The sequence below is a fragment of the Mirounga leonina genome, unplaced genomic scaffold (assembly GCF_011800145.1).
Source record: "Mirounga leonina isolate KUSES-001 unplaced genomic scaffold, KU_Mleo_1.0 Mir_176, whole genome shotgun sequence".
NCBI lineage: Eukaryota > Metazoa > Chordata > Mammalia > Carnivora > Phocidae > Mirounga > Mirounga leonina.
The window spans coordinates 2,707,094-2,724,038 of NW_023270454.1; the positions used below are offsets into that span (position 1 = coordinate 2,707,094).

Consider the following 16,945-nt stretch of genomic DNA (forward strand, 5'->3'; position numbering starts at 1 on the left):
GAGATGAGCGCTGAATGCGGCCTGTGTGCAGGCTGTTTTGATTCCGGAGCTGCCATGGGGCTGCTGGACTAGATGACATTTCTAGCTGTTCTGCTCCTAATGTTTTCCTTCTGTGTGCTCCATTTCCAAACCAAAGTGCTCGTGTGTTTGCTTACTTTCTTCTTTGGGCTCGGGTTTTTGAGCCATCGACTGCGGGAAGCTGGGAGTGGTGGGGCACAGCTTAGCCAAAGCAACTCTTTTTGCCCAGGGTTTCAGGGTCCTGGGGCTTGGTGGTCCCTATAGGGCGACGGAGTGGCGCAGTTCGGGCCTGGTTGCTCTGCCAGGAAAGAAAACTCCATTCATTGGCAGCTGCTGGTAGCTGAGCAGGGCATAAGGTGCTCCCCGTATGCTCTCTGATGTAAGCCTCCCGGTGGCGGGGGTAGGATTCCATTTTACGGGACCACAGCCTGAGGCGGAGAAATTAAGTTGTCTGGGTCACATCATTATAAAATGTGAAGTCAGGTACACAAAGTGCACCATACGCCCAGGCAGTCCTTGTCCTGGACAAGGAAGGTCATGCGGGAGGCCAAGGACTTTCCTGGGTTGGGCGTCTTCTATGTTCTTCCCGGCAGTCCTGTCTGCCAGGCCTGTCGCTTAGGGCACCCCTACCCTAGGTGGGTGGGAAGAGGTGGTGGTGCCTTGTTCTGCCTGTGAATGACAGGGCCATAGCCTGGCCCCGGCAGTTTCCTTGAGCCTGGGTGTGGCCTGGGCCCCAGTGGTGGTTAAACAACACCTGGGAGAACAAGACCTATGTGCCCTCCGTCTCTTCCGTCCACCCCAGTCCTCACCACGATCTGCTTTTTTTTTTTTTAAGGTTTTATTTATTTATTTGAGAGAGAGAATGAGATAGAGCGTGAGAGGGGGGAGGGTCAGAGAGAGAAGCAGACTCCCTGCCGAGCAGGGAGCCCGACTTGGGACTCATCCCGGGACTCCAGGATCATGACCTGAGCCGAAGGCAGTCGCTTAACCAACTGAGCCACCCAGGCGCCCATCACGATCTGCTTCTAAGTTGGTGGAAATGACCATTCTTCAGGAACCCACTGGCCTGTTCCAGCTCCCCTGTCCCAGCTCCTTCCCATTCCCTGATGCCCTCAAAAAAGTTACAGCGTTGATTGAGACTTCCTTTCCCTGGAGCAGAAACCAAATCCACACCCTCTGATGGAGCCCTGAAACCTCTGCAGCACACCAACACTATGCCCTCGGGCTGCCTGCCGTGACAGCCCTGCCTGCACAATGACCGCTTCTGTGCCTTGACCTGGCGGGAGGGAGGCAGGAGGGGAGGGGACGGGTCACGGGCCAAGGGGGGAGGGGGATCTGCGGGGTCGGAGTCAGAAAGCGCTGTAGGCCACTGGGGATGCTCATCCCATTAGAGAGGTGAGCTGAGTGATTGCCCAGGGCCGCAGAGTTGCTTAGAGCAGGACAGTACTCCCTTCTGGTCCACAGGGTCTTGCCCTTGGGTCAGTCGATTTTGTCTTGGTCATGAGTTTTGTGAATGCACAACCCACAGAGCAGAAATCCTGCAGATTAGCCTGTAGATGCTAGGGACGAGGGAAAAGTCAGGAGCACAAAGAGATGTAAAACAGAGGCTCTGCCACAAATAGGGGTGAAGGAAGGGAAATGAATCCATTCAATCATTCAAACAATATTCATTTAACCTTATTGAATGCCTACTGTGTGCCAGGCACTGTGCTAGGCTCTGGGGATGGAGCAGTGAACTAGTCACCACCCTCCCTTGCCCTAAGAGGAAGCTGCAGGCCAGTAGCTTTATATGGGAGGACAGTCTGCACACAGGGGGCTAAGGTAGGCACTATCCCCATTTTACCCATGGGGAAAGTGAGGAAATTACCCACGGTCACACACTAAGAGGCAGATCTGGCATTTGAGGCTAGGTCTGTGTGACCCCAAGGTTGTGCTTGCCGGTCCTGCAGTTTCCTGCTCCCTCAAGGGCTTCCAGTCTAGTTGTGTGGTAGAGCACCTGTGTCAGGCCAAGTGGCCACTCCAGGAGGCCCGGGACTGTTTGGTGGGAGAGAGGCTTACACACACCGAGGACAGAGGCCGTGGGAGGCTGGCTGCAGTACGCCGGCTGGCAGTGCAGGGAGGATGAGACACAGGGCATAAGTAGGCGGGAAGAGTGGGGAGGGCACTCCTTGCAGAGGGAACTTGGAGGGAATGACTCATACCTGAGGCAGGCAAGTTACAGCTGTGCCCACAGGTGTGCTTCCCTGAAAACAGACCAGCCTGACGGAGTGCAAAGTGGAGACTAATGGGAGATGCCAGAGTCAGCTCTGGTGGGCCCTGACGTGCCAGGGTTGGGGGTTGGCAGGTATGGTGCTGGGGAACCATTTGCCAGATGGTTCTGAGCTGGTGCCTGGGGCCTTTCCTCGGCTGCCCTCTCCCTCTCCCTAGAGCCTGGGTTCCAGGTGGTTGGCAGAAGGCTGGCCTCATGGGCAGCGAGGGCCCGTGGTGATTGCTGGGGCCGGCCCACCCCAGGCAGGACAGCAGAGAGGGTGAGGGGAGGGCAGCCAGGAATGGAAAAGTATGGAGAGTGCCCCGCGACCACCAGTCAGGATTCCTTCCAGCTCCTGGGCCTCCAAGGTCGCCCTGAGCCGAGCAGCCTTGCGGGGCATCTCCAGCAGGGGCAGCTCTGCGCAGCCCCAAGAGCCCAGCAGCCCGCAGCCAGCGCCCGGGGAGCGCGCGGGCCGTTGGGGAACGGAGCTGAGGAGGGCGCGGGGGCGGCCCCAGCTCGGGATCTGTGGGTGTCGGGGCCGCGTCCGCGCCAGCCGCGGAGTCGGAGCCGGGAGTGGGCGGAGGAGCCAGGCGGACCGCAGACAGGCCCAGCAGGCCCTCCTCCGCCCGGGCCCGGGGTGTGTGTGGGGGGGGGCGTTGCTCGAGGGCCCCTGTGAAGGCGGGTGGGCGCGGCCGGCCTGGGAGAGCTTCAGGGGGCGACAGCCTCTGCTGTCCGCGCAGTGGGGCTCGCGACCCGTCACCGGAACGCCTCCCAGGGCCTCCCGGAGCAGTCGGGAGAAGGGCACCTCGGGGAGGACGACCGCAGCCTCTAGGGGGCTCTAGGGAGAGAAGCCCCCGCGCACCCCAGCAGGGCGCGGGCCAGGTGGCAGCGCCGGGGCTGGGCTGCGCGGAGGAGGCGGCCTCCCGGGCCAGGGGCGGCGGCAGGGGCGGCCCCGGGATCACATGGGCGGAGGCAGGTCCTGGAGCCCCGGGCGGGCTCTCCCCAGAGTCGGGCAGACGGCGGCGGCGGCGGCGGCGGCGGCGGCGGCGGCGGCGGCAGCGGCGGTGTCTCCTCACCCTCCCTCCTTCCCTTCCCTCCCGGGTCTGGCCGCCCAGCCCGACGGGTTAGCGGGAGCCAGGTGAGCGCGCCCACCTGCGCACCGTCCGCACGGCCGGCGACCTTCCCGGGTCCGGGGACCTCGCAGCTCTGCGCGCCCGCGCCCCCTCTGCGCTGCTCTCGGCGCCCCGGCTCTTTCCTCCGCCCACGGCCCCCGTCCCTGCAGCCTCGCCTGGAGGCCGGCGCCCCCTGCGTGCTGGGCTTTCCTGATCCCGGGCTCTCCTCCTCCAGCACCCGGCCCGCGGGTACTTTGGCCTCGGAGCGTAGAAGGAGCCAGAACTGGGAGAGCCGGGCGGGCCGACGGGCTGGGCACTTCCCCGCGGCCCAGGGCGCGGAGTCCACCGGCCGGCTCAAAGGTCTGAGAATCCAAAGCCTCTGTGAACCGCCAGCGCCGGCCTGAGGACCTGGGGGACCTGGGCAGGGACAGGGGCTAGGCCTGGGCAAAAGGCGAAGCCAAGGACCGGGGAGAGGGCAGACAGCTCTTCTTGCTTGGGCGCCCTCTCCCCAGGCTCTTAAACACGGGAAGTGGCCCTAGTGTCCTTGATAGATTCACACAGCACTTGCAGTCTCTGGGCCTCCCCAGGGGCAGCCCCTGGGGTGGGTGCTGGGCAGGGTGGTGGCCCAGGGCTGGCATTACAGCTTCCTGCCTGGGTTGGCTCCTGACTCCATAACTAGAGGCTCAGGAAATCCTACCAGGGCTGGGTCTGCAAGGACACTCCCTTGCCCAGCGGAGGGGGCCGTGGATGGGAGACCTGCGGCCCCAGCTAGCAGGCAGCATCAGTCAGCTCGCCCTGCTAGCCATTGCCAGGGGGTGGGTGTGCCCAGCTTGGCAGATGAGCCTGTCCTTCTGGCTGGGGCTGTTCAGAGGGCAGCAGGCCCCTGGGGGAGGTGGGAAGCCTAGTCTTGCCTACCTGGACCGCATTGCCAGGGGCCAGGCAGGCAGCCCAGAGGCCCCTCTGAAGACCCTGGTCCAGTCCCCACCCAGCCAACTATTTGAACAGTCTGTGGTGGCATCACCCCCTTGTTTGCTGTCACTCCTGTTCCCAGAGTGGTGCCCTCCCCCAGAGTGGGGAGGAAGTACCTTGTGCAGTCAGTTTTGGGGACAGGAAGCAAGCACTGATGGGACTTAGCCTTGCCGGGGGCGGGGGGGCGGGGCAGGAAACGGTGACATCTCCTACCACCTCCAGCCCCTGCCCGCCTGGTCTCCATCCAGCAAGGCCCTGTGAGGCACCCTAACGGCCTGCCTTCTGGGAGCTGCGCTGCTGAAGACCGTGGCGGTGAAGGGGGAACTCAGAGTCATGGCTTCCCAGGGTGGGGGGAAGTGAAACCGGGGTGGGGGGTTGAAGGAGGGAGTTAGTCACTTCCTCTACCCTCCCCCTCCCCCCCCTCCCCAGCCCCTAACTGGCTGCTCCCTGGACCTGTCATCCTCTCTCTTTTGCTTCTTCTACCACCTTACAGGATCTCTGTCCCTTCTTCCTCAGATATGGCACTGACGGTGGATGTGGTGGGGCCAGGGCCCTGGGGCTTCCGGATCACTGGGGGCAGGGATTTCCACACGCCCATCATGGTGACCAAGGTAAGGGCTAGTTCCGGGAGCTAAGGAGGTACCCCCAGAGTTAGGGTCTACCCTGTCTACCTGGTCTCCACAGGTACCTTTCTTTTTTTATTCTGGAGTCAGAAGGCCTGCTTCTGGGAGTGTTAGCCTGGAGAGGACAGGGACCCCATTGCCATGGGGATGTGGTGACCACTTCGGGAACAGACTTCTAGGGAATGAAAGGGAGCTGGGCCAAGTACAGGGCCTGCTCTTTTCTCCTTGGTCACCAACCCTATACGTGCTGGCGGCCACTTGGGGGGCTTACTAGAACAGGAGCCCCAAGTCCTTGGTAGTGTCTTCTTGACCCAGGCCCAGGCCAGGGAGCATTCACGCGGCAGCTACCTGTATGGTGTGCTTTGCAAGGGCAGGGCTCTCTATCCAGAAGGATTTCCAAGCACAGCCCCTGAAATCCTGCCATTTCTTCAGGAGGCTCTGTGAGGGTTCCAGTGCTGGGGTGAGGGGCATGGTTCCACTCCAGCTCTGGGAGGGGATTAGCTGATGAGCTGGGCAGACACTGCTGGGCAGGGAGACAAAGGGGGACACGGGCCAGCCTGGTTCAAACCTGCTGCTGTGTTTCTTGGCAGGACAGAGAGAAACCCCTATCCTCTCTCCCTATAGGAATGTCATCGCTGTCTGAGCAGGCGTATCTCAGACCACTTGTTCCTCATCCCCTGCAGGTAACTGAGAGGGGCAAGGCTGAGGCTGCTGACCTCCGGCCTGGCGACATTATCCTGGCCATCAACGGGGAGAGCGCTGAGGGCATGCTTCATGCTGAGGCCCAGAGCAAGATCCGCCATAGCCCCTCACCCCTGCGGCTGCAGCTAGACCGGTAGGCCCCCCACCTCTGCTGGGCCTGCCAGCATTCTTCTCCCCTCTGCCAGCCTGCTGCACAGTGGCTGCCCTCACCCCCTGCCCTCAGCCCCAACCTGGCCTTCCTGGGCCTTTTTGGCTCATGTTTGAGAAGGTCCAGGCTCTGGAGCTGTAGCAGGATGGGCTGAGCGGTGTCCCTGTGCTGGCCGGGCATGCAGCCATGGGCAGGGCAGGCTGGCATCAACCACCTGGATGCCCGGGTTTGACTGGTTCCCAAGTGTGCAGGGTACAGGGTCTGGGCATGAAGTGAGTTGAAGAGGGGAAAGGTGTGCCTTAGGCTGGGTCTCCTGGGCCCCTGCCTCCAAGAGGGAATGGCCTTTGTTCAGATCCTGGGGGGTGGTTTGAGGAGTTTAGGGGCTCCCCCGCCATTGCCTCTCCGGGCTGTGCAGGTGAAGGCAGATTCCCAGGCTTGGGTTTTCAGCCAGGAGGCCTGGGTTGGGGGTGGGGGTGGGAACAGGTGGCTCCCTGGGGTGGAGCACCAAAGTGAGTCACAGGGCAGGAATGCTGGGAGATCCCCCAGCCAGGAGAACCCTCTGGGCGGGCCTTGAACCTGAGTCAGGTACCTCCTGCCTCTCTGCCATCCCCTCCCCTCACTGGGCTCTCTCTGGGCCCTGGCTCCTTGCCCTCTCTTCACCCCTACCATCCCACAGTGCCATAGAAGCTGGCTCCCATGATGCTCTCATGGCCTTGGCTTCTTTAGTGACTCCCTCATGCCACTCAGGCTTGTGAGTGTTTGCAGGAGTGGGACCCAGAGGAGGAGGGTGGAGAGTACCTCAAGGCATCTGGGAAGGGAACCAAAATCTACAAGGGACTGCAGAGTGGGGTGGTGGAGGGGCAGGGAGCTGCTCACGCCATCACCTCCTGTAGGCTCCTCTTAGAGGGACCCAGTGCCATCAGGGAATGGGCCTGACCAAGTCCCTCCAGGTTTCCAGCTCCATGTTGGGCAGGTCAAGATTCCCTGCCTCTTCTTTTTGTCTGGGCTGCTCCTAAACCCTCCCAGTCTCCTCTACAGGAGCACACAGAAACTCTGGCAGGAAGCCGTGCTCTGGACTGGAGCCAAAGCCCAAGCTCCCTTCACTCTGGCCCCCCACGCCTCCTTGGGGAGGCTGAGGCTGGTGTGGTGTGTGGTGACTGCAGGTCTTGTTGACCTCTCTAGAAGTGGCCAGAGATCCAGGAATGGTGTAGTGGGGTTGGGACATGGCAGGCTCTTTCTTCACCCTCAGTTAGTCCCAGACCTCCAAAGGCCTCCTGTTCAAGACTCCAGCGGGAAGGGCCTTGGAGGGGGGGTCCCTGGGGAGCTGAGGTGGGGGCACATCTTTTGCTGGCTACCTTGATGATTGGTGGGGAGCTGGGCCTGCTTGTTGCCTTGGCTCTCTAGGTCCTGCAGGATGGTGTGGGGGTGGGGGGAGACAGGCTCCACCCTTTGTTTTATGGAGGAGAAGCCTTCAGAAGGGACCGGGAATGACCCTCTCAAAGATATTCGAGCCATTAGCAGCAAAGCTGGTGGGGGACAGCCTCTGGCTGGGCAGAGGAGAGTGCACAGCGGGCCCGGCCACTGTTGGACTTTAGGAAACTCCCTTTCTCTCTCTGGGCTTCAGTTTCTCCGTGCGTGAAAGATAAAGGATTATTTATATGAAATCAGCAATCTCCCCCAGAATCGATCTATAAACTGATGCTGACCAATGACAAAGTCTAGATGAAATGCCCAAAAAAAGAAGAAAAGAGAAAAAAGAAAAAGAAATAAAAAGAGGGGGGCGCCTGGATGGATCATTCATTAAGCGTCTGCCTTCGGCTCAGGGCATGATCCCAGGGTCGTGGGATCGAGCCCCACATTGGGCTCTCCGCTCAGCGGGAGGCCTGCTTCTCCCACTCCCCCTGCTTGTGTTCCCTCTCTCACTGTGTCTCTATCAAATAGATAAATAAAATCTTTGAGAAAAAGAAGAAGAAAAAAATTTAAAAAAAGAAATAAAAAGAGGGGTGCCTGGCTGGCTCAGTTGGTGGAGCCTATAACACTTCATCCCTGGGTCTTGAGTTTGAGCCCCATGTTTAGCATAGAGATTACTTAAAAAAAAAAAGAGGGGCGCCTGGGTGGCTCAGTTGGTTAAGTATCTGACTTTGGCTTAGGTCATGATCTCGGGGTCCTGGGATCGAGCCCCATGTCTGGGCTCCACACTGATCAAGGAGTCTGCTTCTCCCTTTCCCACTGCCCTACTCCCCAGCTCGTGCCCTTTCATGCTCTCTCAAGTAAATAAATGAAAAAAAAAAATTTTTTTTTAAAGATTTTAGTTATTTATTTGACAGAGAGAGACACAGCGAGAGAGGGAACACAAGCAGGGGGAGTGGAAGAGGGAGAAGCAGGTTTCCTGTGGAGCAGGGAGCCCGATGCGGGGCTCGATCCCAGAACCCTGGGATCATGACCTGAGCCGAAGGCAGACGCCCAACGACTGAGCCACGCAGGCGCCCCAAATAAATGAAAAATCTTAAAAAAAAAAAGGGGGATACTGTGAGTTTTTAATAAAATTGAATTTATGAAATTGTGTCCATTCTTCATATTGAGGCTAAACTGTCCATTCCTTTGAGAAATGATGGTGGATATTAATAATAGTTGTTTGTTTTGAACTTGGCCAAGTTGAAAGTTGACAACCTGATGTCCACATGTCTTGAACATTTTACGAGTCTTGAGAATCTGTTGTGGGAACAGCTGAAATCTGCAGCCCCTGTCAGGTGAGCGGGGTTCCTGGACTCCTGTCACCTGCCTCCCTCTGGCCTCTCCTCAGGTCCCGGGCTTCTTCCCCCAGGCAGACCAATGGGGAAAGCTCTGTGGAAGTGCTGGTGACTCGCTTCCAGGTAGGATGGTGCCTCCTGCTGGGAACTCCAGCACCCTGAATTGAGGGGAGCCCTGAGGGGCAGGGCCGGTAGGGGATGGGGATGGGTGCTCGCTTCCCGGCCCTTCTCTCCGCAGGGCTCCATGAGGACGCACGCGGACAGCCAGTCCTCCCTGCGGTCTTCCTGCTCCAGCCCCGTGTCCTCCAGCCCCCAGCCAGGCAGCCCCTTCTCTACCCTGTCCCCCAGCAGCCCACATGCCCTCCCTGGAGAGGCTGTGGTCAGCCGCAGGTGAGTGCGGGGAGCGGGGGAGCGTGATGGCAACAGGGTCCAGAACAGGCCTCTCAGTCTCAGTAGCTGGGTTTAGGGGAGCCTGAGGGCACCCTCTGTGTCCCTGAGGCAGGCTGGGTGGGACACCTGGCACACACACCGTCTGTTTCCCACATTTCAGTTTCCAGAGCCTGGCACACTCCCCGGGACCCACTGCTGCTGACCGCTTCTCCTACGGGGGCCGCCCTGGGAGCCGCCAGGTGAGATGCCTGGGGGGAGGAGAGAGCCTCCCATCCGGCCAGGGTGCCAGTGGCCCCCGTGGGGCTGCAGAGGGCGGGTCCCCCTGGGGCAGCCAGCACCTCCATCTCCAGCAACAAGCATACCCCTCCCCTGAGCCCGGAGGCCACTGTGTCTGCTGGTGGGCCATGCTTACTGTGCCCCAAGCCTGCCTGGCCAGTCCCAGGTGGCCTTCTACCTCCTGTCCTCCCACTCGCCACCTCCCCCCTCCTGCTAGCGTCCTCCCTTCCTGAGTGTTTCTCTTGGGCCAGGGCTGAAATAGTTTTGCTGCTGTTGTTGGGATGGTTCCCTTTGGCTCTGGCTGCATCTCTTGAACACATTCCTCCCCATTCCAAGCCCCATACCCGCCCCCAACTCCCATCACCCCATCCCCCTTCCTCCTCCTCTGACTCAGCCCAGAGAACCACCAGTGGGACTGCGGTTCTGCCTCAAGTTGCACTTGGCTTACTTTCTGTCTGCCCTCCTCCCTGCCCTTCTACCCTGGACAACCTTCCACACAGCCCACCGCCCCCCCCCCCGACCAGGCCCCCCCGGGAACTGGGGGCCGCCCCCCCCCCCCCCCCCCCGCCTTGGTGTTATTTCTCCTCTCTAAGGGCAGGAGTGAGGAAGTGAGGGAGTGAGGCCGCCAACAGTCCTGGGCCACAGCTGCTGGGGGCAGAGTTGGGGGGGCATGTCCAGCCTTTGGGGTGAAGGGGATGAGGCCCAGCTGCTGGAATCCTACCTCCGGTTGATTTTGCATTCCAGAAAGCAGAGCCTTTGGAGATGGCTGGGGAAGAGCATTCGCAACTGGGGGCTCTGGGGAAGGAAGGAGAGGGCTCCTGTGGGGGCTGGACAGTACGAGTTCACCAGTGACTCCTTGTGGGCCCACTCAGTGGCCTGCCGGGCAATGTAGGCATAGAGATGCATTCGATAAGATCCCTGTCTTTAAAGAATTTAAAGCGTAGTTGGGGAGATAAGACAAGCATGTAAAGCAGTTTGGGAACAATTAAGAGCTAAACAGTGTGGTCTTAATTATGAAAGCAGGAGGCATTCTGGGAGGGAAAAGATGAGTGTGGGCCTGGTGGCCTGAGAAGGCTTTGTCAGGAATTTTGCTGGACGTCCGAGGTAGGACTGGGTAGGGTTTAGATTAGAGAATGATAAGCCAGGGAGATGGGAAAGCAGCGTACAAGCAAGACCTGGCATGTTTGGGCCTGGGTGGGGGTGGGGAGGGGCTCCTCTGGGAGATCTTTGGGCTGAGACCAGCTGGGAATGTGCTTGGCCCAGGGCATGGCTGGAGAGGGTCCATCCATCTTGGCCTTCTTCCTTGCGGTTCCCAAACTTGGGCAAAGGGGAGATGCTGGTGGTACAGGGAGTGGCTCCCAAGCCAGCAGCAACACCTCGGAACCTGTTAGAAATGCACATTCTCAGGTCCCAGCCTGGACTTACTGAATCAGATGCAAGGGTGAGGGTGTGGAGCAGGGGCACAATCTGTGTTTTAAGGAGCCCTTGGGGACATGATGCAAAGATTCGAGGACCACCCATGTAGTGTAAACAGGAGCCCTGGGCTGGGTGGCAGGGAGACTTGGGGTAGTCCCACCTCTACCATCTCACCTTGGGTAAGCCCCTCTTTCTCTCTCTGGACCTCACAGTCAGTCCCCATGCTCCGAGTTCCCTTCTTTGGCCTGAGGACCGTGGTCATTCCTTCAACAAACTTTTGCTGAGCAGTTGCTTTGTGTCAGGCACCCTTCTAGTCTCTGGGGATGCATTGGTGGATAAACAGAAATTCCTAACCCAATGAAGCTTGCATTCTGGTCTCTGAATGAGGCTGTGGTCAGATGGTGTGGGAGTCACCAGATCCCACACCTCCCTCTTGGGGGCCACTGTGTACTTTTAGCACCTTAAAGGCTCTAAGAAGTCCCATGAGAAATATATTTAATTTTATTAATTTCCTAAACTTATTTAACTACAGAATTTCTCCTGGCATTCCCCCCCACACACACACACATACCTGCCACACACTTATTAACATCCCTGTGTTCATCAGAACACAGTTTGAGAGGTGTTGGCTACACATGAGCTCTTGGGGGGCAGGTGAGCCGCTTCTCTGGACTTGGGGGTGAAAGGTTCCTTCTGCGAGGGCAGGTGTCCCTAGCTGACTGGGAGGGAGGGAGGAGGAAGGCAGAGCTGCTCCCAGTGAGGGAGTTGAGCTCCTCTCCACCAGGGCACGGTGGTCTGGCAGGAGGAGGGGGGTTAGAGGTGGCTGTAGGTGAGGTGCCCCCACCCCGGTCTGCTGTGGCCGTGGCCTTGCTGCTGGCTCCTGAGCTGCAGGCACAGGACCCCACCAGCCTTCATGGGGCCCTTCTGGAAACTGGAAGCTGCCACCTCTGGGTAGGCCCACGCCTTGGTGAGCAGATGGGACGTGAAGACAGCACCCCTCCCTCTGGCTGGCACGAGGACTTGGCTTGCAAAGAGAGCCGGGGTGGATTTGGGCCGCCCTCCCCGCTAGTCACTGCCCTGTTCCGGGCATAGCCCGGCCGCTGACGGCGCGAGGGCCGTGGTTCTTGAGTACCTGGTGCTGACGGCCCTTCTTGAGGAAAGCGTCTTACCATCTGACAGCGGACCACGTGGCACCAAGAGCAAGAGGGATGTAGACTGGTGGAAGAAGAGTGAGGGTCAAGGGCTGTCTTCTCAAAACCCTCAAGTTGCTGTTTTTAGCTGAAAAATGCATGCAGTTTTGTCATTTGACCCCGTACTTTGTCCCTGACTTTGACTCTTAAAATTGAGGGACTTTGGCCTTCCAGAGAACCGTGCCCTCAGCCCGGTGCACTGTGGCCTGTCTGGTTGTTCTGACGTACCCTCTCCGTGGGGGCTGGCAATGGAGAGGAGGCGGGGTAGGACGGGTGGGTGCACAGGCCAGAAGGTGGAGCACAGTGAGGCTGGAGGCGACATTTCCACACAGACGGCAAGTGTAAAGAGCCCAAGATGGATGCACCCCTGGAGAGGGGGCGCGCTGCTGGGCCGTGGGTCCAAAATGGGCCTGCCCACCCCCAAGACTCCCTGGGGCAGAACCAGACCTCCAGGGCAGCCAGGAGACCTGGGCCCTCTCAGGAGAGGAAGCGTGTGTAGGAGAGAGGCAGCCCCAGCCCTGACCCTAAGAAGGGTCTTGGGCCCCTCACTCCATCCCTTGTGCTTCCTTCTCCTCACTGCGAAAGGATCTGCTTGCTTCCTCTCTGCCCTTCTGCCCCTTGCCCCATCTCCTTGCAGAACCATTACACTTCCATAATGCGGGCTGGCCACTCTCCCCTTCTGGGACTGAGCAGGAGCAGTCCCTGGTACCCCAAGGGCAGGGCTGGGGTGATGGCCCCCCCACCCCCACCCCCCCCCGCCCAGGGCCTGCTGGTCAGCGGCAGCTGGGAGCCCTCTGGTGTTGGGCCTGGGGAACAGCCGGGCTTGGCTCGGCAGCCCGGACGGCTGTGCAGGCCACAGGCTCGAGCCGCTGACTCCTCCCCTGGTGCCTCTCTGTCCCGCAGGCCAGCCTCCCCCGCGCCAGCGACTCAGCTGTGCTGGTGCTGCCGCCTTCCCCGGGTCGGCGTTCCTCCAGCCCCAGGCTCAGGTAGCAGTGGGCCCTGGAGGGTGGGGTGGAATCCGGGAGGGCCTGGGAGGTTAGGAGACAGACAGGCTGTCCAGAGAGGAGGGATGGGGGCGGCAGGGAGTGCGGGGGTCCCGGCTGCTTTAAGCCCAGTTGGCTCTCCTCTGAATCCCCCCAGAATCCTTTCCCCTAGGGCACTCTTTCCCTGCACCCATGCTGGTCCTCATACCCAGGAGGGACCCTCACTCCTGGCTGCCTCCTGTCCCCGCAGTGTGGACTCAGAAGGGGGAAGCCGCCTTCTGGAAGAGGACTCAGAAGTCTACAAGATGCTGCAGGAGAATCGTGAGGCGCGGGTCGCCCCCCGGCAATCCAGCTCCTTTCGGCTCTTGCAGGAAGCCCTGGAGGCTGAGGAGAGAGGTGAGCCCCTGGGGGGTTTGAGTGTAGGAAGTAGGTTATGGCAGGACACCCCTGACTGGACGTGATATTGAACTGGTATTTCTTAAGTGCTCATCACAGGAGTAGGCACCAAGGGGAAGTCCCTGCACTAAAGGAGCTTTCAATCTGGTAGGAGTTACAGGGGTGCACCCAGAGGTGCTGGCTGGGATCAGGAAAGTGTCAAGGGAATGATAAAGGTGGGGGGTAGGGCCCGTGGGGGCTGGGTCCCCAGGGAGGGCTTCATGGAGGAAGATGAATTTGACTCGACCCTTGAAGAAAGATCAAGACTTTAACAAACAGCCTTAAGATGGTGGCAGGGAGTTCGAGCCTCAGAGAGGGCACTGGGGAGGGGGTTGAGGGGGGGAGATGGTGGCGGGGAGCACCGTGGCCTGCGGTGGCTGGCACCCGGAGGGCTTTGGTGTGGGAGCAAGAGAGTAGCGGGGCCTGCTCTTGGAGGTTGAGTCCTAGCTGTGGGGTCTCATGTGCCAGGCGGAGGAGTGCCCTAGCCCCGGAGGGCCCGTTAAATAATGCCAGGCCGATGCTGGAGTGAGCAAGAAGAGAGATACGGACTCTCGCGAGCCATTCAGTTGTTCAGTCGCCAGACATTTCCTGTGCTTGTCTGATGGGCTGTGGTGTGCCGAGTGTGGGGGCCGAGGGTAGTCCGGCACCTGTCGGCCCTCGAGGAACTGTTGATCGGGGCGGACAGGCCTGCACAGCTGCCCCGGTGGTGGTCGGGGTGCAGTGGTGCTGTGTGTGTGTGTTGGGGGCACTGCCTAGTGCAGGGGAGGGGCGAGGAGGCCTGGCCTGGCGGTGGTCTCAGGGAGGCAGACGATGGGACAGGCGGGAGCACTGGGTCAACTGCCTCACCAGTACAATACCTGGTGGCCGGTTTCAACTCTGACATCAGCTCCTGGGGTGTTCCCTGGGGTCAGGGGGCAGGGAGCAAATCCTGTCCCTCGTGACCCCGCAGCCTCGGTGGGCCCCCCCGGACAGGGCCCAGGGAGAGGCGGCGGGGTGGGGGGAGCGCAGACAGCCCGTGCCTTCACGGCTGGAGCCTTGGAGTCCTTGGCTGCCCAGTACGAGCGGTGTCCTTCCGAGGCTCACATGCAACAGTGCCCAGAAAAGCCCTTTGAAAACCGAGTAAAGGTATTGTGGGGCTGCTATTATCTATCATTGCCGTCTTCTAATTAATGGCGTCTTGACTGGATCCCGAGGGGAAACGCCTGCTTGGTGGGGTGTGTGGACACAGCACAGACACTCCTCGGCTGCCGCAGCGTGGGCTACCCCGGCCTCGGCCAAGGAGCGGCCGCCATCACTCCCTTCGTCCCTTACCACCTGCCTCACACCCGGCGGCCCCTTAGAGGTCGTGCGCAAGCGCGCCTGTCGGGTCTCCTCAGAGCTGTGCCGGAGGAGTGAGCGTGGCCTGCCCGCCGCCGCCCGGCCCCGCGCTCCAGTGTCCGTCTGCCCCACCCCTCCCAGGTGGCACGCCTGCCTTCCTGCCCAGTCAGCTGAGCCCCCAGCCCGCCCTGCCCACCTCCAGGGCCCCGGCCACCCCGCCCAAGCTCCACACGTGTGAGAGGTGCAGCAGCAGCATTGTGTGAGTGTGGGCCGCCCGGGAGGCAGGCACGCCCCGGCCGGGCGGGGGGGCGGGGGGGAGAGGGGTGCCCTCAGGAGGGCTCTGCGGAGGGCAACCAGTCAGGGCCCCTGGAGGGGGGCGTGCCGCGTGCGGCTGTGGGAGGGGGTCTTGTGCGGTATTTTCAGGCTTCTCACAGTGCCCTGCTGGCTTCTTCCCGCGGCATCTCCTCCTTCCTCATTGCTTTCGCCCTCGGAGGAGGAGGAAGAAATGCTACTGCTTCTGGTTGCTCTCCAGTAATCTCAAAGCCTCTGGAGATCTGCCTCTAGATGAGGCATTTTCCTTCTGGAAAACGTTGCTCTTCCCTCCCCCCTTTGGAAAGGGATGGATTTTCCAGAGGTAGATTCATTTTTCTCCGTGGGTGGCATTAGAATGAATGCAGCCGGATTCTCCGGCAAATCGCCGAAAGCCCACTCCCGCTGCCGTAGATGTCTTGCACGCAGTGCTAACGGTCAGATGACTCACTTGAGGCAAATCCCTTAGCGTCTGCGGGCTTTAGTGTCGCCTGCATTATGGGGTATTCCCCGTGCCTGCTGTGCAGACGCGCATGGGGTGGTCCTCAAAGAGCAGCTGCGGAGCTCCCCGGGACCCGTCAGAGGGATTGCTGGCCCACACCCCAGAGCTTCCATTTTTCCAACTTGTCCCCAGGGAATGCGATGCTGTGGGTCCTTGTACCTGGGACCACTGCTCTATTAACAACCCAGAAAATTCAGGATGGAGTTTATCTGCCTTCGTGTAAAGGAGAAAGGACTTTTTTTTTTTTTTTAATTAGAGGTCCTGGGGGTGGGGGGTGGGGGGTTATTGAAGCGAGAGCCCTAAAGGAAGGCTCGGGGAGTCAGGGTCTGAAATTTGGGGATCTTCCCTGAATCTGCGCTGGGAACTAGGCTCCCTGGGAACGAGACGGGCGGCGGTGCTGCCGGTCGCCCCGCCTCCACGCAACCCCCCAGGCTGACGGCTCCGCCCTCTCCATCGCCCCCTGCAGGAACCACGCTGTACGCATCCAGGAGGGGCGCTACCGCCACCCGGGCTGCTACACCTGCGCAGACTGCGGGCTGAACCTGAAGATGCGCGGGCACTTCTGGGTGGGGGATGAGCTGTACTGTGAGAAGCATGCCCGCCAGCGCTACTCCTCGCCCCCCACCCTCAGCTCCCAGGCCTGAGCACCTGGCTGTGCTCTTAGCCCGCCCTCGACTCTGTGGACACCTCCGTGCCAGGGCCATGCCAATAGCAAGTTGGCATGGAAGGGTGGTGGTGGGTGGTGGGGCCCCTTCCTCCAGGCTAGGTGCGGCCAGGGCCTGGGACCTGTCCTGGGCTGTGCATGAGGACGGCTTCGCCGGCCCAGGCATGTGCTAGATACTCTCACTTCCCCCTGCAGGACAGGCTGTGCACCAAAGTCGGCGGTGGGCACCGCATTGGATATCTTTGTGCAACAGGGGTTAAGCAGGTTGGGACACAGAGAGAAATATGTAGAAAGAGAGGGGTGGTCATAGGCGAAAGGTATTCACTCTGTAAAGTTTTCAACATATGAGCTCTATAAATATATATACATGGACAAAACAAAGTAGATCTTTCCTCTCCTTCCCTGCCCTGGCCCCTGGGGATGAGTTTCTCTCTACCACTGGGTAGAAAGTCTTTACTGACATATTTTTTCCCCCTTTATTTCCCCCCTTCCACAAACCCCTACTGAAGAGGCTTGTTTCTTTTAATGGAAGGTTGTGCTCTTTCTGGACACCCTCCCCTCTTTTTTAAAAAATATTTTATTTTTAAGTCTCTCTACAACTGATGTGGGGCTGGAACTTACAACCCCAAGATTAAGAGTTGCATGCTCCACTAATTGAGCTAGCCAGGCGCCCCTCCTGGACCCTTTTATTTATTTATGGGCACCTGGGTGGCTCAGTCGTTAAGCGTCTGCCTTCGGCTCAGGTCATGATTCCAGGGTCCTGGGATCGAGCCCCACATTGGGCTCTCTGCTCAGCGGGGAGCCTGCTTCTCCCTCTGCCTCTGCCCCTGCTCCTGCTTGTGTGCCCTTTCTGTCTCTCTCTCTCTCTCTGACAAATAAATCTTTAAAAAGAT

At 59.8% G+C, this 16,945-nt stretch overlaps 1 protein-coding gene across 3 annotated transcripts; it reads left to right on the top strand.

Moving 5' to 3' along the window:
• Positions 1-3,281: 3,281 nt before the first annotated feature.
• Positions 3,282-16,522, top strand: PDLIM2 (PDZ and LIM domain 2). 3 transcript variants are annotated; one of them, XM_035022537.1, is made up of 11 exons: positions 3,284-3,404; positions 3,614-3,738; positions 4,864-4,958; positions 5,654-5,805; positions 8,624-8,693; positions 8,809-8,960; positions 9,121-9,199; positions 12,746-12,828; positions 13,076-13,221; positions 14,719-14,836; positions 15,855-16,522. In XM_035022537.1, the coding sequence occupies exons 3-11, from the start codon at positions 4,866-4,868 to the stop codon at positions 16,030-16,032; spliced, it is 1,071 nt and encodes a 356-aa protein (XP_034878428.1). In that variant the 5' UTR covers positions 3,284-3,404; positions 3,614-3,738; positions 4,864-4,865; the 3' UTR covers positions 16,033-16,522. The 3 variants fall into 3 exon arrangements, with proteins under 3 accessions (XP_034878429.1, XP_034878428.1, XP_034878431.1); XM_035022538.1 differs by lacking the exon at positions 3,614-3,738 and having other exon boundaries at positions 3,282-3,404; positions 4,841-4,958; XM_035022540.1 differs by lacking the exon at positions 3,614-3,738 and having other exon boundaries at positions 3,292-3,404.
• The last annotated feature ends 423 nt before the right edge of the window (positions 16,523-16,945 follow it).

Coding starts and splice junctions, on each gene's coding strand:
- PDLIM2 (XM_035022538.1), top strand. CDS start 4,866: ATGGCACTGACGGTGGATGTGGTGGGGCCAGGGCCCTGGGGCTTCCGG. Junction 13,222..14,718: donor CCTGGAGGCTGAGGAGAGAG/GTGAGCCCCTGG, acceptor CACCCCTCCCAG/GTGGCACGCCTGCCTTCCTG. Junction 14,837..15,854: donor AGGTGCAGCAGCAGCATTGT/GTGAGTGTGGGC, acceptor CGCCCCCTGCAG/GAACCACGCTGTACGCATCC.